This window comes from Mirounga angustirostris, unplaced genomic scaffold, assembly GCF_029215605.1.
Source record: "Mirounga angustirostris isolate CCGP_5_RB_7025 unplaced genomic scaffold, mMirAng1.0.hap1 SCAF_16, whole genome shotgun sequence".
In the NCBI taxonomy this organism is placed as follows: domain Eukaryota; kingdom Metazoa; phylum Chordata; class Mammalia; order Carnivora; family Phocidae; genus Mirounga; species Mirounga angustirostris.
In genome coordinates this window covers 47,788,240-47,811,334 of record NW_026991724.1, presented here as the reverse complement: position 1 = coordinate 47,811,334, position 23,095 = coordinate 47,788,240, and the positions used below count along the sequence as shown (strand labels likewise).

At 58.3% G+C, this 23,095-nt stretch overlaps 2 protein-coding genes across 3 annotated transcripts; both read left to right on the top strand.

Moving 5' to 3' along the window:
• The first annotated feature begins 27 nt into the window (after window positions 1-27).
• Window positions 28-6,747, top strand: B9D2 (B9 domain containing 2). Its single transcript, XM_045891585.3, has 4 exons — window positions 28-168; window positions 636-727; window positions 3,703-3,828; window positions 6,147-6,747. Exons 2-4 carry the CDS (start codon window positions 640-642, stop codon window positions 6,458-6,460), a joined length of 528 nt encoding a protein of 175 aa, XP_045747541.1. The 5' UTR covers window positions 28-168; window positions 636-639; the 3' UTR covers window positions 6,461-6,747.
• A 627-nt stretch (window positions 6,748-7,374) lies between these two features.
• Window positions 7,375-22,118, top strand: TGFB1 (transforming growth factor beta 1). 2 transcript variants are annotated; one of them, XM_064580916.1, is made up of 7 exons: window positions 7,375-8,673; window positions 11,770-11,930; window positions 13,361-13,478; window positions 14,986-15,063; window positions 15,218-15,365; window positions 20,378-20,531; window positions 21,002-22,118. In XM_064580916.1, exons 1-7 carry the CDS (start codon window positions 8,319-8,321, stop codon window positions 21,158-21,160), a joined length of 1,173 nt encoding a protein of 390 aa, XP_064436986.1. In that variant the 5' UTR covers window positions 7,375-8,318; the 3' UTR covers window positions 21,161-22,118. The 2 variants fall into 2 exon arrangements, with proteins under 2 accessions (XP_064436986.1, XP_064436985.1); XM_064580915.1 differs by having other exon boundaries at window positions 15,215-15,365.
• The last annotated feature ends 977 nt before the right edge of the window (window positions 22,119-23,095 follow it).

The window sequence follows — 23,095 nt, the reverse complement described above, 5'->3', positions numbered from 1 at the left end:
GGGGCCAGACTAGGAGAGGAGGCTGCTGTTGCCCCAGCAACAAGCAGGGATCCCGAAGGCGGGCACAGCCTCGGAGGTATCGGCGCCTCAGGTCCCTCGCTTCCAGGAAGATCCTGGGAGAAGCGCGAGCCAAGCCTAGGAAGTCGGCGTCCGCTGAGAGAGCGAAAGGTCAGGCCCATGAACTGCAATCCCTGCTACCTCTTCCCCCCACCTAACCGTTAGGTGCTTTGAGGTAGGAATAACGCATGCGCGGGCTTAGAGGCGGGGCTAAGGCAGCCCTGCACTTAAGACGCATGCGCTTCTTGGTAGTCGGTGGTCGGACGCGAAGAGGCGGAGCTTTATGCGTGTGGGCGTGGCCACAGGCCCTTGGGGCGGGGTTTTCCGCCGCGCTGAGTAAAAGCAAGAAGTTGTTTTAGAGGCGGGTAGTTAGGCGCCAACTCCCAGACTTCAGCCCACCGCCCTCACTTTTCCGGGGCTCTCCTGGGGAGGCGGTCAGCATCGTGGTTAAGACTGCAACCTCAGTAGTTTGACGAAACTAGCTGGGAATGCTAGTTAACTTGGTAGGCCTCAGTTTTCCCATCTGTCAAGTTGGAGATAATAGTACACTGACTTGTGTGATTACATTTTTCCCTCAGGGCCATGGCTGAGGTGCACGTGATCGGGCAGATCATGGGGGCCACCGGTTTCTCAGAAAGTAGCCTCTTCTGCAAGTGGGGCGTCCACACAGGTATTCCTGGGCCTGGTTCACTTCCCCACCCATACCCCCAGCCCAGAATTTCTACCCTCCTTCCTTCACCCCCCTGGCCTAATCCCTGACCCTCATCTTCCATTGGCTCCCGGGACTCCTAGCCATGACCATACTCTGACAATGTGAAACGCACATTGTTCTTCCCATCCCATCTCTCTGGGGGCTCCGGCTCCCCATCTCTGGACACACGGCCCCCAACGATGTGGGGATAGACACCTCCCCCCCCCCCACACACACACTCCCAATCCTCAAAACACTAGCCAGCCTAACCCCACTGGACTTAGGTGTGCCCTGGGTCCCTCCCTCATCTTCATTCTTTGCTTTATTGAGTTCTGACTGTAAAATGGGTTTCCATCCCAGATTTACAGAGGAGAGGCCACCCTCCTGTATTCATAATTCTCTGTGAGAATAGGGACCCCTTCCGATCAGTCATCCATGTTCATGCACACAAGCCCAGGAGAGACTGCGGGGCCCCCAGTTTTCATGCCTCCCCATCAGAGGCAGCATAGCATCCAGTGGAACGGGTAGGGCCCTAGGCCGCCAGATCTGGGCTCAAACACTAACTCCCTCCCCTAGTGATTGGTGCCCTTTGGACTTGACCTCTGTTTCCATGTCTAAAAATGAAGCCAACAGCAGCCAAGCAGCAGTAGAGTGTTGAGGTTAAGAGCAGACTGCCTGAGTTTGAAGCTGCATATTAGCTATGTGGCCTTGGGCACTCGTCTTTGCCTTGATTTGCCTGTCTGTACAATGGGAATAATAACAGCGCTCATTTCATGGGCTTGTCTCGAGGGCCAAATGAATAGCAACAGCACTGAGGAGAGGGCCTGGCCCAGTAAGTGTTTGCCTGGCTTGTGGAACAACTGGATGGGGTTCTGTTGGGAAAGCCTTGGGGGTGCTGCCCCACGTAGAGTAAACACTCACAAAATGGCTCTTGCCATTGTCATCTCTGGAGGTCCTGGGTCCTTTGCGATTTCACCGGTAGGTAGGATGGTGGCTGAGATTCCCGGGGAAAGGGGAGGGGGTCCTGTAGCTGAGCAGATAAGAGGCAGGCTCTGGAGTCAGACTTAGTTTCTTCCTCATCTGTAAAGTGGGAATATTTATCTTTCAGAGGGATGTTGGGAAATCTTGTATGTGAAGAGCCTGACTCGAGGCCTGGTACTTTCCTCACCTGGCCCAGAAGGGAGCGATAGCCGACATGATTTTTATTATTTCAGGGGGCCCTTGGTGGGGGGGACAGTTAATCCAGCAGAGAACTCAGGGGCAGCCAGATCAAGGGCTTAGGCCCTGCAGTCAGAGAAAGCACAGTTTGAGTCCAACATCACCGTGGGACAGTGGTCAGCCATGTTCTTGCTGTGCCCAGCATGGACAACCGTGCTTGGCACACAGCAGGTGTGAAGTAAGTGTTCATGGAATAAATGGCCAAGTAACTTTCCTTCTCAGAGTGTTTCTTTTTTTTTTAAACTTTTTTTTTTTTTAAGATTTTATTTATTTATTTGACAGAGAGAGCACAAGCAGGGGGAGTGGCAGGCAGAGGCAGAGGGAGAAGCAGGCTCCCCGCAGAGCAGGGGGAGCCTGATGTGGGACTCGATCCCAGGACCCTGGGATCATGACCTGAGCTGAAGGCAGTCGCTTAACCAACTGAGCCACCCAGGCACCCTCAGAGTGTTTCTTTACCTGTAAAATGGGGATTATATTAGCATCCACCTCCTAGGAGCACTTATTTGTCCAACAAACATTTATTGAGCACCTTCTGTGTAAGAAGATCAGAGTTTTGAGGTCCTGGGGACCCAGCAGTGTGCAAGAGGGGTGCTCTCCTGGGGCTCCCAAGTAGAGGAGACAGAAATTTTAAAAAGCAGATAAGAAAATGAGCTCAGGGAAAAAATGAGAGGAGATGACGTGCCAGGGACTAGCATTCGGATAGGAGGGTGAGGGAGCACCCTTCTGTGAGAGGTGGCACACTTGAACTGATCCCTGAAGGATGAGAAAAAAACAGGCACGGGCACATCCAGGAGCAGAACCTTCTGGGCAGAGGCCAAAGCCAGTGCAAAGGCCCTGAGGAGGGGAACAGAAATCGGGCCAGCGAGGCTAGAGGGTGGTGAGGGATGGGGAGAATGGTGGGAGGTGAGTTCAGGACAGGCGCACAGGTCAGGCCATGCAGGGCCTTGTGGGCTCCCGAGGGGAGACTAAAGTGGGGGTGGGGGGGATTAAAAATCCCAGAGGGCAGATTAAATGAATTCATGGATAAAGCGCTTAGCACAGCGTCTGACTTTCTTTCGCTATTATTATCAGCCCCGGGAGGATTGCTATTACTACGCACCTTTCACCATGTGCCGGAGCTCTTGAAGGACACCCTCGGCCCCATCTTAGTCCTTGGACGAGGCCTCTAACGTGGGCTGAGAAGAGTAATAAAATGCTATCCAGCGCTTACTCAGTACTCACTGTGCCCCAGACGCTGTCCTAAGGGCTTTCTGTGTATTGGCTCATTTAATCTTTTCACAAAACCATGAGGGATGCATCCTTATGCACCCATTTTACAGAAGGGGAGACCAAGGCAGAGACCAGTAACTCGCCTGAGGTTGCACAGGCAGGGTGAAGTAGTACCAGGATTTGAACCGAGACATTTGGCTCTTGAGTCCACACTTTGGTGTTGTTGTTGTTGTTTAAAGATTTTATTTATTTGACAGAGAGAGACACAGCGAGAGAGGGAGCACAAGCAGGAGGAGTGGGAGAGGGAGAAGCAGGCTTCCCGCCGAGCAGGGAGCCCGATGCGGGGCTCGATCCCAGGACCCTGGGATCATGACCTGAGCTGAAGGCAGACGCCTAACGACTGAGCCACCCAGGCGCCCCTTGAGTCCACACTTTATAACCCCTGACCCCCCTGCCAGGGAGAGACAGGGTCCTCCAACCCCACTGTCCTCCCCTTCCTGATGTCTGCTTCCCGTCCCTCCCTGCAGGGGCAGCATGGAAGCTCCTGTCGGGCGTGCGGGAGGGCCAAACACAGGTGGACACCCCCCAAGTAGGGGACATGGCCTACTGGTCCCACCCCATCGACCTGCACTTCGCCACCAAAGGCCTCCAAGGTAGGTTCCCTGCATGAGCCCCGGGCCAGGCTGAGGGGAGGGGGGCTAGCAGCACTTGGAACACCAAGTCCCACCCGTGTTCCCTGGGCCCTTTGGGTCCCTTTCCTGGCCAGACCTGGCCCCGGAGAGGCTGAGCTGGCATCTCTGCTGGCTGGCTCTGGAGTGTGTAGGATGAGGCCAGAGGCCAGGGCTGCAGGGGGCGAGGGGAAGGTGGGGACCAGGGAGAGAAGGGAGGTGTAAAATGGGGATTATATTAGCAAAGAGACAAACAGGAGTCTTCCATCAGGAGGAAGCTGGGACTGGGTTATGAGGGAGAGAGGCAGGCTGGTTGCCCTTCTGTTCTGCAGGCTCGGCTCAGCTGCTCACAGGGGAAACGAGTATGCGGGGGAGGAAGGGTATCAGAAAACCTTTTCTCGTGGAAAATTTAAATCACTGGAGAGGAGTGGATTCTAGGAAATAGCCTAGGTAAACATGCCATGTATTTCAACAATACAAATAATATTTACTGAGTGTCTGCCCTGTGCCCCGCCTGTGTTGGGTGATGCCCTGGAAATGTTGGTGATTGAGACAGCAACCCCCCCCCCAGCCCTGTCCTCACGGGGTTCACCATCCCCTTGGGAGAGACAGAGCTGTCCCCAGACAGGGCAGCTCAAAGTGGGCTTGCGGGGGGATCCTAAAGGGTAGGGGAGCCCAGAGGAGATGTCTGACTGCCAGGGAGTTCAGGGAGAGCTTCCTGGAGGAGGGGATATTTGAGCTTTGCCATGAAGGGCTAGTAGGAACTGATAAGCCCGAGGGACGGAAGCGGGTTCTAGGCAGAGAGCTGTGTGTGAAAGGCCCAAAAGGGAAAGTGAGCCAGGGGCATTTGGAGGATTGAGGGTGAATAAGAGGAGGGCCAGGGGTGAGGTGGCAGGGGACAGGGGACGGGCCATGGAGCTGAGGCCATCTCCTGAAGGCACTGGGGAGTCACAACATGTGACTCACAAGTCAGATATCAATTTTAAAAGATCCTTCTGGCGGCTGTCCTTCAGCTCTGCAGACCCCACATCCTCCAGTGTGGGCCCCAACCTTGCCTCCTCTTTCCTCACCCCCCATTCTGCCCATCAGGAAATCCCTTTGGCTCTACCTTTCAAATGTATCCTAAATCCCCCCACTTCTCTCCCCGGGCACCCTGGTCTGCCCACCCTCACCTCTCACTTGGACAATTACAGCAACCTCATCCCTGTGCTCCCACCCTGCCCCCAGAGTCGGTCCCTCTGTGAACACCCAGGTTGGGTCACATTCCTTCCCCATGCAGAACCCTCCACGGTCCGCATCTTACTCAGGGTAAAAGCCAAAGCCTCATCGTGGATCGTGGAATCTGGCCTGTCCCCTCCTCTCCCTCCCCGTCTCTCAGTCTGCTCCAGCCACACCGGCCCCACCCCGCAGCTCCCACCTCAGGGCCTTTGCACTGGCTGCTCCCTCTCCTGGGTGTTCTTCCCTAGATGTCCGTCTACATGGCCCGCACCCTTCCCTCCTTTAAGCATTCGCCCACATGTCACCTTCTCAGTGAAGCTTCCCTTGCTCACCCACTTTCTAAAACTGCATCCCCACCCCCACCATACCCAGCTTTATTTTTCTCCAGAGCGGTGATCACCATCTGACATACCCTGTAATTTGCTTATTTACTACATTCGTTGTCTAGGATGTCAGGAATTTTTGTCTGCTCCGTTCACCACTGTGTCCTCAGCTTCTAGAATAGGGCCTAGCACAGAGGGGCACAGAAAGGAGGGTGAAATGGGGCCAGATCTCCAAGGGCTTTGCCTACCGGGTTGAGGAGCTGAACCATGTTCTAAGGAGCGTGAGAAACCTAAGGAAGCGGGAGAAAGATGCTTCCAGCTGCCAGGTGGACAGTGCATTGGCGGGGCAAGAAGGAAGGCCCTGGGCCCAGGGCGCACAGAGTGGGCCACTGTGAGGGAAGAAGGGAGGTGTCCGGGACTAGGCCCAAAGCCTTCACCTCGGGACTGCGCTGCCCTGATCTGGGGACCCAGAAGAAGAGGCCGTAGAAAGGGATGTCAGCTGAGGCCAGGTCCAGAGGGCCTGGAATGTCGAGGTTGGACTTCTCCTGAGGGCACTGGGGAGCCCTGGAAGGGTTTTCAGCAGGGGAGGACCACAGATTCAGAAAGCTCCCTTGTGAATGGGCGGCCAGAGAGAAGGCCGGGGCGGGGGCAGACACCCCAGCGGGGACCTGTGGAGATCGAGGAGGTGGGGATCCGGGACAGGGAGACCGAGCTACTCCACCTCTCCGAAATTTCCTTCCTCCTTCCCTCCCCATCCTGCAGGCTGGCCCCGGCTCCACCTCCAGGTGTGGTCCCAGGACGGCTTCGGCCGCTGTCAGCTTGCGGGCTACGGCTTTTGCCACGTGCCCAGCAGTCCCGGCAGCCACCAGCTGCACTGTCCCACATGGCGGCCCCTGGGCCCCTGGCGCGAGCAGCTGGCCCGGGCCTTCGTGGGTGGCGGCCCCCAGCTGCTGCACGGGGACGCCGTGTACAGCGGAGCGGACCGCTACCGCCTGCGCACGGTGGCCGGCGGCCTCGTGCACCTGGAGCTGGGGCTACTGCTGCGCCACTTTGACCGCTACGGCGTCCAGTGCTGACCGTGCCCCCGAGGGCAGGCCCCTGTCCCCAGCCCTGCGCGCCTGTCCAGGGCCCGCATGGCCCAGGGCTCCGAAGCGGGGGCTCGGGACGCTGTCGGGTCTGACCCCAGCCAGCGACCACCGTGGCTTCTGTCCCGGCGAGCACCTCCAGCCCAGTGGCTGCCCCCACAGGTCCAGTTGGCCCATCTGTAAAACGGGGGCAGGAAGCGTGTGGGGCGGCAGGGTGCTGGGGGAGAAGAGGCTGCTGGGCCCACGGAAGTGCTCAATAAAGGAGAGCAGTTCTTACAGGTGTGGGTGCCTTCCTGACTTCCTTCTTCGGTCAGATGTCTTGTGCCCTATCCTCCCGCTGACACCCTCCTTCAGGCCCCCCCTTTCTGACACTCCTACTTCCCCCATCCTCTGCCTCAGCCTCTGCCCCCCTCCCCACTCTGGGTGCCCCTCTCAGGACCCCACCCGTTGGGGCTTCTCCCTTCTCTGTGCCCCTCTCCCCACTGGGACCCCCGTCTTCTGGCTGACCCTCTTCCCCAGCCTCCCACTCTCTGCCCGCTGGGGTCCCCGTTCTCTGATTCCCCCCCCACCCCCGGACCCGGTGTCCCCAACCTCTGAGTGAGCCCTCCCCGCCAGGTCTTCATTCCCTCCGTGACCCGGCGCAGCCCTCTGAGCCACACGCAACCCGCCTGCCCGCTGTGGTCGCGCTCGGCCGCCAGGAGGCAGCACCCCGTTCGCGGGGCGGAGCCGGGGTGCCCTCCCCCTCCCCCAGGGGCTTAAGGGACCCCCCTCGGAGCCCGCCCACGCGAGATGAGGACGGTGGCCCGGCCCCCCCGCATGTCCTCCCCCTGGGGGCCGCCCCCGCCCCGCGCGCTTCCTGGGTGGGGCCGGGGCGGATTCAAAACCCCCCGCCGCCCCAGCCGGTCCCCGCCGCCGCCGCCGCCGCCGCCGCCGCCGCCGCCGCCCTTCGCGCCCCGGGGCCGTCCCACCCCCTCCTCCCGCCGCGGATCCGCCAGACAGCGAGGCCCCCGGCCGGGGGCAGGGGGGACGCCCCCTCCGGGGCACCCCCCGGCTCGGAGCCGCCCGCGGGCCGGCCTCGGCCGGGAGCGGAGGAAGGAGCCGCCGAGGAGCAGCCCGAGGCCCCAGAGTCGGAGACGAGCCGCCGCCGCCCCCGCCGCCGCCGCCGCCGCCGCCACTGCGGGGAGGAGGGGGAGGAGGAGCGGGAGGAGGGACGAGCTGGTTGGGAGAAGAGGAAAAAAAGTTTTGAGACTTTTCCGCTGCCGCTGGGAGCCGGAGGCGCGGGGACCGATTGGCGCGGCGCTGCCCCGCCAGGAGGCAGGACTCGGGGACCCCAGACCGCCTCCACCACCGCCTCGGCCGCTCGCTCCCTCCCTGCCCCCTCCACGGCGTCCCCCCCAGGCGCCCCCATTCCGGACCAGCCCTCAGGAGCCGCCAACCCGGACTCCCGCGAAGACCTGACCCCAGACCTCGGGCGCACCCCCCTGCACGCCGCTCCCCCCACCCGCAGCCTCTCTCCCGAGCCCCCGCGCATCCAAGGACCCTTCTCCTCCGGGATCCGGGAGACGGGATCACTCTCAGACCTGCCTCAACTCCCCTACTCAAGACCACCCACCTCTGGTACCAGATCTCGCCCATCTCGGTTTTTTTCCTTGGGATACCGAGAAACCACCCATCAGAGCCTCCCGTCCACCTCCGCTCCCTTCTCCCCGAGGGCATCAGCTCCCCCACCCCCACCCCGACCCTCCTACCTTTCTTCGGGAGACCCCCAGCCCCTGTCGGGGCGGGGCCTCCCTTTTCCCACCCCAGCCCGGCTCGCGCTCTCGGCAGTGCCGGGGGCGCCGCCTCCCCCATGCCGCCCTCCGGGCTGCGGCTGCTGCCGCTGCTGCTGCCGCTGCTGTGGCTACTAGTGCTGACGCCTGGCCGGCCGGCCGCCGGACTGTCCACCTGCAAGACCATCGACATGGAACTGGTGAAGCGGAAGCGCATCGAGGCCATCCGCGGCCAGATCCTGTCCAAGCTGCGGCTCGCCAGCCCCCCGAGCCAGGGGGAGGTGCCGCCCGGCCCGCTGCCCGAGGCTGTGCTGGCCCTTTACAACAGCACCCGCGACCGGGTGGCGGGGGAGAGCGCCGAGCCGGAGCCCGAGCCTGAGGCGGACTACTACGCCAAGGAGGTCACCCGCGTGCTAATGGTGGAAAACAGCAACAGTGAGCTCCGAGGGGCCGGGGACCCTGGAGGGGAGCCCCCAGGGGGCGCCGGAGTGCAGGGGTCACGGGGAGGAAATTACTGGCAGAGGAAACTGGCTAGAGGAAGAGGACCCCCGGGGTTGCCGGGAACGCGGGAGGGGGGTCTCAAAGTGGATAGGACTGAGCTCCCTACCCCCCCCCCCGCCCCACCACCAGGCATCTGGCCCTTGAAGACGAGGAGCTAGTGAGCGAGGTGGACCGCTTCTAGAAGAGGGCCATGGGAACATGCGGGATCGTGGGGGCAGTTCCCTAGAGGGAGAGAAGCGATTGGGGGGTGGAGGGGTAGAAAGACTTCCCTCTCCACCCGACACTAGAGTTTGGGGAGTCGTGGGGTGAGGGCTGCAGAGAGAGAGCCCGCTTTGGGAGAAGCGAAGACCCCAGCATTTGAGAAAGGAGAGGCAGTGGGGAAAGCTGACCCAGAGCTCAGGGCTCACGAGGCGAGAAAATTCAAGAAGGACAGGAAAACTAGGTGCCGGGAAAGTGGAGAGTGGACCCGCTTGCAGCGTGCGCGAAGAACACGCGGGACTGGGGGAAGGCCCACAGAGAGGCGGCGAGGGGGCTGATACATGCGGGGGAAAAGGGGACCCGAGGTCGTGGGTTGGGGGGAGGTCGGAGAGCAGCGGAGACCCCAGGGGGGCGCCGGGGATGCGCGCGAGGTGCCCCGAGTATTTGGCATAGGGACGTGAGAGGAGCAAGCCCAGCGGGGGAAGCGAGCCCCCAAGACACCTAGAATACTGGGTGGTGGGAAGGGGTTTAGAGAGAGGGGAGACAAGCATGAGAAAGGGGGGAACCGTACGAACAGTGCCCTGCTGGGAGCCGCGAGCCCCCCACGCCGCGGGAGGGGAGCAAGTGGGCTGAGTGAGGAGTCGAGCCTTAGGGGGAGAGGTGGATGGGTGCGACTCTGCAAGATCGGAGTGAGAAAACTGACTGGGTCGGGGTGAGGGAGCCCCACGTGGGTGCCACGCGCGGAGGGAGGAGCCTGCCCTCCCGGAAGGGGGGGGAGGAGGACCCTGCAGAGCTGAAGGGGGAGAGTCTGGACCCCAGAGTCCCAGTTCCTCTCGGGGAGGCTGGGGAAACCCCAGCGTCCGGCCGCCTCGCCCTCCCTTCCCTTTCCTTCCCGTGCCCGGGGGGCGGGGATCGCGCGCGGAGCCTGGGGCGAGACCGGGCAGGTCGGGTCCCCGCCCTCGCGGCGGCGGCGGCGCCTCCAGTCCTCTTCACCCCAGCTCGGGGCGGGGCTGCCGCTGGGCCCGCCCCCCCGGCGCCCACGCGGGGACCCAGGTGTCCCTTGGGGCCGGGAGGTTTGGGGGCGGCCCCCCCGCTTGCCCTCTCTGCCTTGGGTGATGCACCTGTGGGTCCCCGGGCCCTGCGTGCGCCTAGTTTGCAGCTCCAGCCGCATGACGCCCCTCCCCACCCATCTCTCGGCCTCACCTTTTCTGTGGCCACTTCACCTTCGTTGTAGAGATTTCTTTAACACTGACACCTTCCATCCTCGTCTCCCCTCCCAGTCTGCCTCCCTCTCGCCCCCCAAACCCTATGTCTCTCTTCCTGTGTGTGTCTGCCCCATCTCTGCCTTGCGTCTCTCCCGCATCCCCATGCGTGGGGCTCCCCGTTCCTGTCTGTCTCCTCCCTCTTTCTCGCCTCCTCGCCGTGCTCCTCGTGTCTCCCTGTCTCTGCGGTTTCTCCATCTCTCCTTCTGACCGGTCCTGCCCTTCCTTTCTCCTTCCTCCCTATCTGCCCCCCCTACCCCCCTCAACGCCCCTGCGCCACCCTTCCTTTGGGGTTTGCTGAGTAACCCCTGGGTCAAGATAGGACTTCTTTGTGGGGAACCAGGCTGGTCTCGCTGGAGTAGGGAGGAGTAGGGGCAGGGGCCATGCAAGGAGCTTCCTCTGCCCTTTCTCATCAGATCCTGTCCCCACCATTTCTGCACCCCCACTGCAGAGGCCTAAAGCATGTGCCCCAGTCAGTCTAGAAGGTCATTGGCCTGTCCGCTCATCCCAAACTTTTCCTAGACTAGAAAGCACTCTTCCTAACTTCCGCCCTCCCCCGCCCAAAGCCATTCCTCCCTAGAATGAACTTTGCCTTGTCTAACCAGCTGAGGGAGGGAAGAGAAGAGAGGAAGCAATTAATAATCATAACAAGGTCACAGTAGCAGGGGAGCAGCTTAGCCTAGGGGCTGAGAGCACAGTCTTTGGGAGCAGACTGCCCGGGTTTGAATCCCAGCTCTGTAGCTCCCTACGTCCGTCACCATGGGGCAAATGACCTGTTTCCCCAGCTCTAAAATGGGTATAATAATCGTCTTTTCCTCATGCGGTGGTTGGTTGTGAGGTTTAAATGTCTTAACCCTTGTGAAGTGTTGTGAACAGTACCTGCAAATAGTGAGCGCTCTTTAACACACACACACACACACACACACACACACACACACACACACCCCAAGGAGCGCACCCCGCATGTGCAGGCTCTCCTACACGCTTTACCTGCGACATCTCTCTCGTGTCACACAATAACCCCGCGGTCGGTCCTCGCTTTGCAGATGAGGATCTGGCTCGGAGAGTGGAATTCACTTGCCCAAAGTTACGCAGCGCTTCAGTGAGGAGAGCCTGGTTGGGAGTTAGGGAGCTCGATGTGGTTGCCGATTCCCAAACAGCAGCTGGAAAGTGAGGCTCTGGGAAGGAATGCGACTTGCCCAAAGTCACAGAGCTGGAAGGCAGCAGAGGCCAGGGCTGGTCCAAATGCCCTTGAGCCCATTTCGCACCTGAGACTCCAAGTGCTGGGGGGCGGGGGCCTGAGCAAGCACAGCAGCCCCCTACAGCCATGTCCTGAGTGGACACTTTACCGACGGTGGGGGACAGGGGTGGTTCAGACCCCTTTTACAGAGGGAGGAGACGAACCCAGAGAGGGCAAGCCACTCGCCCAAGGTCCCACAGCTAAAAAGTGTCAGAGTTGGGTTCCCACCCAGCGTTGTCAGCCCGGGAACCTACGCTCTTAGACTTGGGGTGTGCCAGCCGGCTCCCCGCCAAACCCCTGACAACCCTCCTCTCTGCTCCTCCCGCCTAGAAATCTATGAGAAAATCAAGAAAAGCCCGCACAGCATATATATGCTCTTCAACACGTCGGAGCTCCGAGAAGCAGTGCCCGAGCCCGTCTTGCTCTCCCGGGCAGAGTTGCGCCTGCTGAGGCTCAAGTTAAAAGTGGAGCAGCACGTGGAGCTGTACCAGGTGGGGGGGCCCGAGCCCCGGAGGCGGGGGGGCCGCGTGTGCCCGGGCGCTGGGGCCAAGGGCAGCTAGTGGCTGCCAAGTCCGCAGAGACAAACTTCGGAGGACGGAGGTGCAGACACCGTGGATCGTAGGGCTCTTTGAAACTTGCAGACTCCTAGCACCCTCGGGTAGTAACCACTCGGAAGGCTGGGATCTTGAAAGGTCTGAGGCTCTTAGACCGTTCTGTCCAATAGGGTAATCACTAGCCTCACATGGCCATTTAAGTTGACCAAAATTAAGTAAAAGGAAAATTCAGTTCGTCAGTCTCACTGGCCATATTTCAAGTACTCTGTAGTCACATGTGGTTAGCGGCTGCTATTTTGGATGCCACAGATAAAGAACATTTCCATCGCCAGAGAAAGTTCCCTTGGATAGCTCTGTTTTAGAAGATTTCGAGTCTCCAGGAAGGCTGGGGCCTCCGGAAGGGCTGGAGTGTCCAGAAGGCTATGTGACCTAGAATCCATGTCCTATGGAACATAAGGTTTCAAGGGTGGGTGTTAGACTCTTAGAACAAAGGCATGCGGTCGATCGTCAAACTTCTTGGATTCTGGAGAATTCAGCTTTATGCTGCCAGGGCCTGGAGTGTTCTGCCCGGCCCCAGAGGATCACCACACGGGGGTGTGAGGCGTTGGCAGCATCTGGGTTTGGGGCGTGTCAGACTCCTGGGCGTGTAGAACTTCTCAGGCTCATTGAGTGCGTAATTCTTCGGGGGCTCCTGAGCACTGGAGTTCTGGAATGACTTCTAACATAAGCCCCTAGGAAGTTACAGACTCTCAGAAGGCAGGGCGTCAGATTTGCAGAATTGTATGCTCGCTCGGTGGACCTCAGGATGTCCTCGGAAGGGGGCGCCTGGGTGGCTCAGTTGGTTAAGCCACTGCCTTCGGCTCAGGTCATGATCCTGGAGTCCCGGGATCGAGTCCCGCATCGGGCACCCTGCTCGGCAGGGAGTCTGCTTCTCCCTCTGACCCTCCCCCCTCTCATGCTCTCTCTCTCTATCTCATTCTCTCAAATAAATAAATAAAATCTTTAAAAAAAAAAGGATGTCCTCGGAGGATCTTAGTGTGGTGGGCTGTCCAAGCTGAAGGGGGCCTGGCGTTTCACCAGTGAGGGAACTCAGGCCTGGGGCTCAGGGCAGAGGCTGAGCCGGCCAGGTGCCTTGACCCCCACTTCCCCCTCGCCCGGCCCGGGGGTCTCCCTCCTCTCCTCCCAGGGCCGCTCTGGGGGGGGGTTCCCGCAGGGTCCCACAGCGTGGATGTCTGGGAGGGAACCGTGTGAGGGGCTCTCTGGAGGCCTGTGTGGTGGAGCAGAAGGAGGGGGGTACAGTCAATGCATTTGGGGGTGTGGAGCACCATCTACTCACTGTCTCCCCCCCCAAATTCATCATCCCCTAGAAATACAGCAACGATTCCTGGCGCTACCTCAGCAACCGGCTGCTGGCGCCCAGCGACGCGCCAGAATGGCTGTCCTTCGATGTCACTGGAGTTGTGCGGCAGTGGCTGAGCCACGGAGGTGAGGACTGCTTCTCTGCCCCGCCCCTATTTTGTAATGGGATCGATCCCCTTGTTTGTCCTGGGGCTGCCCTGCCTACCAGCTGCCACCCCATGTTGGTGCCAAAGAGCCAAGACCTGGCCTTCCTCCCAGACCCTCAGAAACGTGAGTGATTAGCGCTTAATCCATTTCCTGATCACCTGCCCTGTGCTGGGGGATGCTGGGGACACAGCAGCGACCCAAACAGCCCCATCCTTACCCTCCCAGAGCCCGTGGTCCATTGTTGGGGTGGGGGAAGTGGGGAAAGTCCTGAAAACTGGGTAGGGCTGGGCTGGGGAGCCCAGAGGAGATGCCTGACCCAGCCTCCGGTCAGGGAGGGCTTCCTGGAGGAGGACATCAAAAGAAGGAGGGGCAAGAGCGTTCGAGGCAGACCCTGAGTCCAGGGAGTGCCTGGCACACCTGATCTGTCTGTAAGAGGACTGGGTCTGTCCTGCCCGACGGAGTCCACAGCACCCACATCTCCTTTCCTAATCTCCCTCTTGATGCTGGGTACGCGGTGGTAACTAAGACCACTTCTAGACCCTGCCCTCCAGGGGCCCACAGTCACTTCCAGATACCTAGAAAGTCTTGCCAAAGCCCGAGGCGGCAGTGATGACCCCAGGGAGCAGTGTCGGGGCGGGGAGGCGCTGCAGGAGCCGGCCCAGGTATCTGCGCCCATCCGAGGGTCTGGGAGGGCCTCCTGGGGAAGGTGATAGTGTTGAGACTTGCGGGATAAGTGGTGGTTCGTCCAGGTGTTGAAAGGTGGGGGTTCAGGAGCAGGTGGGAGCTGGGAGGAGTGTCCTGTGCGGCTGGACAAAGGCCATTCTCGGTCACTGCTGGGTCTAGAGCACCCAGCACAGGGCCCAGCACCTAGGAGCAGCTTAGAAAATCACCCATTCATTCATTCATTCATTCAAGAAACCTTTCTCCCCCAGCTGCCCTGTGGGTTTGCATCCTGGCCCTACCTTTTCCCACTTGGGGCAAGTCCTCTCCTCTCCGTGGGCCTCGGCTTCCATGTCTGCAAAATGGGAAGCTTTGGTGAGGATTGAAGGAGATAATGCTCACATGCTCACAGCGTTTAGAACAGGGCCACCCGGTAGATGTTTGTTTTTCTGGACTGTGGGCTAGGCCCAGCGGGGAACAAGAAAACGGGCATCCCTGCCCCCATGCTTTCCACTGAGGGAACAATGAGGGAACTAAATAGCCAAATACAAATGTCAGGGAGGGTAAGTACTATGGAGAAAATAAAGTGATGTCACTGTGGGGGAGGGGCCTGTGTCCCGGAGGGCCTCTTGGAGGAGGTGACCTCTGAGCTGAGACCTGAAAGAGAAGGAGGAGGAAGCAAGAGGGTGCAGGGAGAGGGCAGGCAGGGGAAGAGGGAGGCAGGCAGGGCCCTCCCACCCCCGCCTGCCCCCAGGGTTGCTCCCTCCCCTTGCAGCCTCAGGGTGAACCACACCTCACAATGGCTTCCCTCTTTCCACTCCCACAGGGGAAGTAGAGGGCTTTCGCCTCAGTGCCCACTGTTCGTGTGACAGCAAAGATAACACACTGCAAGTGGACATCAACGGTGAGGCCCATCTCCCTGGCTTGGCCCCATGGCAGCGTGCCCGCGCGCGCATGCGCGTGTGTGTCTTCTTCCCCCTGCCCCTGCCCCCGTTCATCCATCTGAGAGTGTGTGTCTCTGTCTCCCCCCCACCCCCCACCCCTCCAAACCAAAGCAGGGCTCCGTTCCAGCCGCCGAGGTGACCTGGCCACCATTCACGGCATGAACCGGCCCTTCCTGCTCCTCATGGCCACCCCACTGGAGAGGGCCCAGCACCTTCACAGCTCCCGGCAGCGCCGGGCCCTGGACACCAACTACTGCTTCAGGTGACCTTTCTGCCTTCGCCCGGGGCCTCCTGGGGGGGGGGCGTGATGGTCGGCTCCTGCCCAGGCGGCCACACTGGGCATCTGGCTACACGTGCGTGGGCCTCTCCTCCAGCCTGGAAGGCTCAGCGGACGAGGTCCGAGTGCTAGAATGCTGGGATGGGTGCCCCAGGAGCCCCAGAACGTGGAGGTCAGGTTGCTTTCTTGCTGGTGTGTTGGAACCAGAATGTTGGAATGAGGGACACCGAGCGTGTGGGAGTTCAGTGGTAGCAGGTTGCGGTTCTAGAAGGTTGGGATGCTAGGACACTAGGATTCCGTGTGAATGATTGAAATCTGCGAACGCTGCACTCCAGGAACGTTGGGATCCTAGAATTTGGGCATTCAGAATTGGAAGATCGCGCATGTTGGATTCCTTATGCCATTGGCAGATTGGAGACCTTGAATATTGGGCTCAGGATGGGGCAAGCCTGTGTTAAAATACCAGCATCCACAAATGTTGGGGTTGGAGAAAGCCAGAGTGGATCCTAGAGTGTTGGGGCTCAGTGTTAGAATCTCGGAGGGCTGGGATCTTAGGAGGTGGTAGTTTGGACCTCTTGAGAGATGGGCTCAGGATTGTGGAACGCTCGTATGCACAGGAATGTGGGGCAGGAATGTGGGGATCCCAGCAAGTTGGAAATGCCGCTGGAGTGTGAGAACCTCGAGATGCTGGAGTATTGCGATCTAAGAGAGTCGAAAAGTTGGATTCCTTAGAATGTGGACATTCAGAGTTGGATGTTGCAGAATTAGAACGATAACCTGACCTTGTCCCTCCCCTGCTTAATATTTTGATGGCACCTCTGGGCTTTCTTATATGCTGTTCCCCTCCTGGAGAGTCAGTTCTGCTCCTGAGCTCAGCCCCAGCCCCAGCCTTCAGCCCAGCAATCTTGTGAATGAATGAATGCACGAATTGAAGCTTTGACTGCTTCTAACATTAACAAACTTACAAAGGGAGGCAGGCAGCCATGTGAGGCTCTGTAGGGAGGGACACAGTGTTACCTAGGAAGCTGGGCCAAAAAATTGAACGTTAAGCTGATCAAGATAGTAGATCCAACTACCAATTTTCCAGAAACCCAGGGACAGAGGAACATGTGAAACAACACCACATGCTTGCAGTCAGCTGCAGTTAGATTGTGGGAAACCTGACCCACTTTCTTCAACAAACACAAGGCAGAGCGGGGGGAAGGACAGAGATGGTTCTTTAGATTTCTAAAAGAATCTGAAGAGATAGATCAACCAATTGCAATGTGTAGACCTTATTTGGATCTTTATGCAGGCGAGTAAAAATGAAAAGACGTTTGGGAGACAGTTGGGGAAATGTGAACTCTGTGTATCTGATGATATCACAGAATCGTTGTGAATTTTTTTTATGTGGTATTGTGGTGATGTTTTAAAATAGTTCTGATTTTCTTGGAGATACATGTGGAAATATTTGTGGATGAAATGACATGGTGGATGGCATGTGCTTCGAAACTGTCCAGTGGGGGAGAGGAAGTGGGTAGGGGGCAGAGATGCAGTGAACTTGGCCATGACGTGAGACTGTGGAAGCTAGCCTCCCTGAACGCTTCCCTAGTGTCCAAGGACGATGTGAGGCCCTTTGGCCTGTCCTGGGGCCCCAAGTAGGTTTCTTTTACCTCTCAGGCCCTGACTGGATGGCAGAGGGGCTCTGCAAGAGCTTTGCAAGAGGGGCACCTGGCTGGCCCAGTCAGTAGACCATGCGACTCTTGATCTCCGGGTCGTGAGTTCAAGCCCCACATTGAGCACAGAGCGTACTTAAAAGCTTTGCAAAAGGCCTTGAACTTGTACTGAACACATGGGTTACACAGTGTCTCAGAGTCACCTGCAGGCTTGTTAAATATGGCCTGCTGTCCCCCAACAGCCCCAAGCCCACCCCCGTGTTCAGATTCAGTAAGTCTGGGGTGGGGCCGGAGAATCTGCATTTTGTACAAGTTCACAGGTGGTGCATCTGCCGCTGTGGGGAGCCCACATGGAGCATGTCCCAGGTGGGTGATAAGAGTCACAGGCTATTCAAATCTTAGGACCTCAGAACCCCCGGTCAGAGGTGAACCAGAAGTGAAAGACTATTCTGGACAGGGGTTCTTTCCCTTTTCTGAGTTTAGGACCCCCTTGAGAAGCTGAAAGCCAGACAATCGCCCCAGACAAATGTCTATAAAGGCACACGTATGTGCCTGTGGTTTCAGGAGCTCAAGACCCTCGCTGAACCCACACATGGACTTCCTGATGCCTCCTTGGCCCTTAACAACACCTTAGTTGACCTAACATCCCCTGTGTCTTTGGACAGATAGGGAAACTGAGGCCCAACCAGACTGGGGAGGAACTGGGCTGAGCTCATAGGGATCTCAGATTCCTGGCTCCCTTCTCAGGGCTCTGTGGCTTTTGGAGAGGCCTTGTCTTGCCCCGGAGAAATCTGTATCATCACCTCTTCCTGCTCTGCTTGAGCTGACATGGCCGTGCCCAGGCCCCTGGGTGGTGCAGAGCTGGTGGTGAAGCCGGCCCCAAGCTCCACCGCTTGCCCGCTGCATGTGAGCAGGGAGCGCTCCCTTCTCTGGGTTCAGTTTCTTCACCCTTCAAATGGGAATAATAATAAGGCCTGCCTCACAGGGTTTTGAGATTAATTCATTCTCTGTTGATTAATTTTTGACTAGGTAAATACGTGCACGTGGACCAAACCTAGAAAGAATACTCAGAGACCCTCCAGCTCTGACCACCACCGCCCCCCGCCCCTGAGGAGGAGGCAGCCTGTTTTTTTGTCTCTGTGTCTCTTTCCAGAGACAGTCTCTGAAACACTTATACATAACCAATATATTTTTTTAAAGCTTTTATTTATTTATTTGACAGAGGCGGGGGAGAGAGAGAGCCCAAGTGGGGGTGGGGGCAGCAGGCAGAGGGAGAGGGAGAAGCAGGCCCGATCCCAGGCCCCTGGGAACATGACCTGAGCCGAAGGCAGATGCTTAACCGACTGAGCCACCCAGCTCGAATCCCAGCTCTGCCACCTGCTAGCTGTGTGACCTGTGGGTGGGGGCGGGGTGGGGGGGCGTGGGCAGGGTGCCCCCTCCCCCGCTCCCTCTGTCTCATCTTGGTCTGTTCCGTTCTCAGGCGTCCCTCCATGTATTTTTTTATTTTGACCAAATTGTAGAATCCTTTGGGGTGGATGTGGAGAAGGCGCTGCATACTTTTTCCTCCCTCCCGCTCTCCCATCCTTCTTTCTTTTCCTCCCTCCCTCCCTCCCTCCCTTCCTTCCTTCCTTCTTCTAAAAGTAACACACACCCACTGTCAAGAATTTGGAAAATACAGAAAGGTAGCACCCATCACTCCACCACATGTAAAAAGTCGACATTTGAATATAGTTCCTTCCAGTTCTTTTATGCAAAAACAGAATTTGGATCATACTGTCCTTGAGCTTTGCCTAGTGTTTCTTTCATATGTTATGAACCTGGAATATAAAGCATTCTCGGCTGCCCATAAATCAAGCTTTTTAGCCAAGGTCCCTGCCCAGCTCAGCCATGGCCTCAGAGGCCAGCACATAAAATGTCCCAGTTCCTTCCAGACAAGCAGGAGCCCGGGCTCCTGGCTGGGGAGGACTGGTTTTTGCTTCTGAGCATGGGACAGAGATTATGAGTCCAGAGCAGTAGAGTATTATACACCACTATTCTCCAACGTGATTTTTAAAAATCTAACAAACACACACACACACAATATTAATCTCTATGCCCAACATGGCGCTTGAACTCACAACCCCAAGATCAAGAATTGCACACTCTCCTGACTGAACCAACCATGCGCCCCATGTGGCAATAAGTATTAAGAAGGAAAATAAATCAGAGGAAGAGGAGAGGAAAAAAACTAGATATTGGGGACGATTCTTTCTATCCTGGTTAAATTTTTTCTATTATGGAAATTTGAAATGTAAACAAAAGCAGCCAAGATATAGTATAATGAAGTCCCATGAATTCTCATCCAGCTTCAACAGGTATTAAGATTTGTCCCACTTGGCATACCTGGCTGGCTCAGTCAGTAGAGCGTGTGACTCTTGATCTCAGGGTTATGAGTTCGAGCCCCACATTGGGTGTAGAGATTACTTAAAAATAAAATCTTCCAGAAAAATTTGCCCCACTTCTAATATAGACATTGTCATGTTTTCTTGCATAACTGAAATGCCATTATTACACTGAATGGAATTCATGATCATTTGGATTGGTATTTTGGATATTTACTGAGCACCTGCTGCATGTCAGCCGGTGTTCTAGGAGTTAAGGCTCCCTGTGTAAAGGACATGTGAGCATATGTCTAAATGAACTGAAGAACCGAGCCAGAGTGGATGGAGATCTGTGCGAATAGCAAGCCAGGAAGAGGGAAGAACAAGTGCAGAGGTCCTGGGACAGGACTGTGTTTGAGGAACAGGGAGGATGCTAATGTGGCCGGCAGTCAAGGAGAGTGGGGAGGGAGTTGAGCTCAGCCGACCAGGCAGCATCTTGGGGTTCCTGGTGAGGACTTGGGCATTTGCCCCGAGTGATGTTTGAGCCACGTTCGTTCGGAGCAGAGGAACGACACGACAGTCTCTAGCATGTGGCCCCAGAAGGCGAGGATTTCCGTCTGTGTCGTTTGCACTGAGTCCCTAGTAGATCCCAGCCAAGCACATCGTAGTGGGGTTCAGCAAACATTTGTTGCACACGTAGAACTTAGTGCATGTGGACGGTCATTTGGCTTCTTGCAGGTTGTTCTGAGCCTGGCGTGAGATAAGGTTTACTATGATGCCCTTAGCACGGTGCTTGCCTAGCCCGAGTGCTTTATCAGCGTTAGTGCGTATGATTGCTCTCACCGCTATTGCTGTCATTGTCACAGGCGGTGCAAGGGGGACCGAGATGGGGACTGTGCTGGGGGGGACCAGGGTGCCCCCCGGGGCCCAGCCGCCTTTGCAGCAGCCCCTCCTGACCCGGGCTCCTCCCTCCCGCCCGCAGCTCCACCGAGAAGAACTGCTGCGTGCGGCAGCTCTATATCGACTTCCGGAAGGATCTGGGCTGGAAGTGGATCCACGAGCCCAAGGGCTACCACGCCAACTTCTGCCTGGGGCCCTGCCCCTACATTTGGAGCCTGGACACGCAGTACAGCAAGGTGCGTCTGGCCTCGGACAGGGGGTGCGCTGGGAGGAGCAGGGATCAAGGGAGTGGAGGGAGACAAACAGGTAAAACCAGAGAGGAATGGGCCAGCTGAGAAGTAGAGAGAGACCGGGGCGGGGGGGGGGGGGGGGGGGCGGGTGTCGATCGGAGGGGACGGAGCCGAGACGGGAGGAGACAGGGTCAGAGTAGGTAGCGAGACAGGGCGCAGCGGGAGACCCACGGAGACCGAGTGACGGGGCGCGGGAGGCGGGAAGGCGGAAGGAGAGGGAACGGCAGGGTCAGTATGCGAGAAAAAGGCCGGAGTCCACAGACCGCCACCGAGACAGAGAGACACTGAGGACAAGGCAAGGGTGGCAAATGGGGAGAGTGAGGCTGCAACCGAGAACGGAACCGCCCGAGATGAGACAGAGGGAGCGGGGGAGGGGGCACCCTGCCCACGCCCCCCCACCCCGCCCCCGCCCGCAGGTCCTGGCCCTGTACAACCAGCACAACCCGGGCGCGTCGGCGGCGCCGTGCTGCGTGCCTCAGGCGCTGGAGCCGCTGCCCATCGTGTACTACGTGGGCCGCAAGCCCAAGGTGGAGCAGCTGTCCAACATGATCGTGCGCTCCTGCAAGTGCAGCTGAGGCCCCGCCCCGCCCGGCAGGCCCCGCCCACCGGCAGGCCCGGCCCCGCCCCCGCCCGCTGCGCCGGGCTGTATTTAAGGACACCGCGCCCCAGCCCCGCCCCCCCCCCGCCCCTGGGGCCCATTAAAGGTGGAGAGAGGACTGGGGTCTCTGTGCGTGTCGTTGGGTCCCTGACTGGGGTCTCCCTCTCGGCATTCCCGACGCTCCCGGGTTCCCGCTCCATGTGCCCCCCTCCTGTCGCTCTCCACCATTCATTTCCTCCCACAAACACCTGCTGAGCGCTCCTGAAGTACCAAGTACTCCCGGCGGCCGCTAGATTTATTTATTGAGCACCTTGTGCCCTGTTCCAAATGCCTTACATTGACTAACTCATGTAATCACCATAACAAAACTCTGAGATACAGTGTCATCTGAGGTAACACTCACTTTAAAGGTGAGGAAGCCAGAGCCCCACGAGGTTAAGGGAATAGTTGCCGCCCACCAGGAACCTGCTTTCTGGGGAGGAGACAGATGCGGGAAGCGACGCTAAGACAGGAAAGCAGGATGGAGCCAGAGATGGTTTGGGGGAGGAGGGAGGGCTCCTTGGAGGAGGCAGCGTCTGGGACTTGAAGGAAGTCAAGGAGGCAGGCAGTCTGGGGGAGCACTCGGGGAGAGTGTTCTCCGTAGGAAGACCTAGGCACAGCCTGGCCATGAGGATGAACTTGGAGTGAGCGACACTGAGAGGAGAGGCCAATGTGGTTGGAAGGGAGGGACAAGGGGAAGAAGGGTGCTGGGAGCTGAGTCAGTTGATTAACGCTCATGGGCCAGAGAGTAATAATATTCCCCCTGCCAGGTAGGGCTGTAGGAGCTCCCCGCATCCTCCCCACAGCCCAGCAGAGCAGGGGATTAGCAAATTACCGCCTGCAGGCCAATCCTGGCCCGCTGCCTGTGTCTGTAAATAAAGTTTTATTGGAGCACAGCCATGCTCATTCCTTTGTGCATCACCTAGGGCTGTTTCGGTGCTACAAGGGCGGGGCTGAGTAAAAACTGTATGCAAAGTCACGAATAGTTACTGTCTAGCCCTTTACAGAAACAGCGTGCCAGCTCCTACTATAGAGACCCTTTGCGCCCCATTTTACAGGCGGGAAGACCGAGGCACAGAGAGGCTCAGTTACTTGCTAAGGTCACACAGCTAGCAGGCGGCAGAGCTGGGATTCGAGCCCAAACAGCTGGAGTTGAGGATCTAGGCACCTGACCTCTGCACGGGGACTGCTTCCCCGTCCACACTGGGCCTGTGGGGACCTGTGGGGGCCTGTGGGAACTTGTGCTCCGAGGGAGGTGGGAGCCGCGTCAGGGTTCGGAACAGAAGCGGAGAGTGATTGGACTTTGGTGCTCAGAGAGTCCCTCTGGCTGATGGTTGAGTAGACTGAATGCGGGCCAGGGGAGCTGCAGGGAGACCATTTGTCCAAGGGAGCAATGCCACCGCCCTGAGCCAGGGTGGCTCCCCAGCGGCTGCCCCGTTTCTTCCCATCTGCTCTGGTCTTGCCCGTGGACTCTCTCCTGCTTCCTCCTCAGCCTCTCCAGTTTCCCAGGTTTTGGTCCTGCCCCCACCGCCCCACGCTCTCCTGCCCTTCCCAGGGCCTGGCCCTCACCTGCTCCTGGCCCAGGGATGGCCCTAGGGTGGGGGTCCCTGTGTAGGGACATGCTGCCATTTTCACGAGCCTCCTGTGTGCACACACTTGCAAGCACACGGTGACACAGACCGTCGTCACTGTAGCCCCGTGAAAATGTGGCACAGCTACACACACGTTCACACTCACAACAGAGGCTCGAATGTGGACCGTGTCCCACAGTCTCGCAAACGCATCCACCTTTCAGAGCCACAGTGGCTCCACAGAAGCTTGTGACAAGGGGCGGCGGCCACAGCCCACGCGCGCCCAGCCCAGCCTCGGAGCT

Bases quoted from the DNA above. Each gene is read 5' to 3' on its own strand.
- B9D2 (XM_045891585.3), top strand. From the start codon at position 640: ATGGCTGAGGTGCACGTGATCGGGCAGATCATGGGGGCCACCGGTTTC. The intron at 728-3,702 runs GTATTCCTGGGC...CCCTCCCTGCAG, and splicing joins CAAGTGGGGCGTCCACACAG to GGGCAGCATGGAAGCTCCTG. The intron at 3,829-6,146 runs GTAGGTTCCCTG...CCCATCCTGCAG, and splicing joins CGCCACCAAAGGCCTCCAAG to GCTGGCCCCGGCTCCACCTC.
- TGFB1 (XM_064580915.1), top strand. From the start codon at position 8,319: ATGCCGCCCTCCGGGCTGCGGCTGCTGCCGCTGCTGCTGCCGCTGCTG. The intron at 8,674-11,769 runs GTGAGCTCCGAG...CCTCCCGCCTAG, and splicing joins AATGGTGGAAAACAGCAACA to AAATCTATGAGAAAATCAAG. The intron at 15,366-20,377 runs GTGACCTTTCTG...TCCCGCCCGCAG, and splicing joins GACACCAACTACTGCTTCAG to CTCCACCGAGAAGAACTGCT.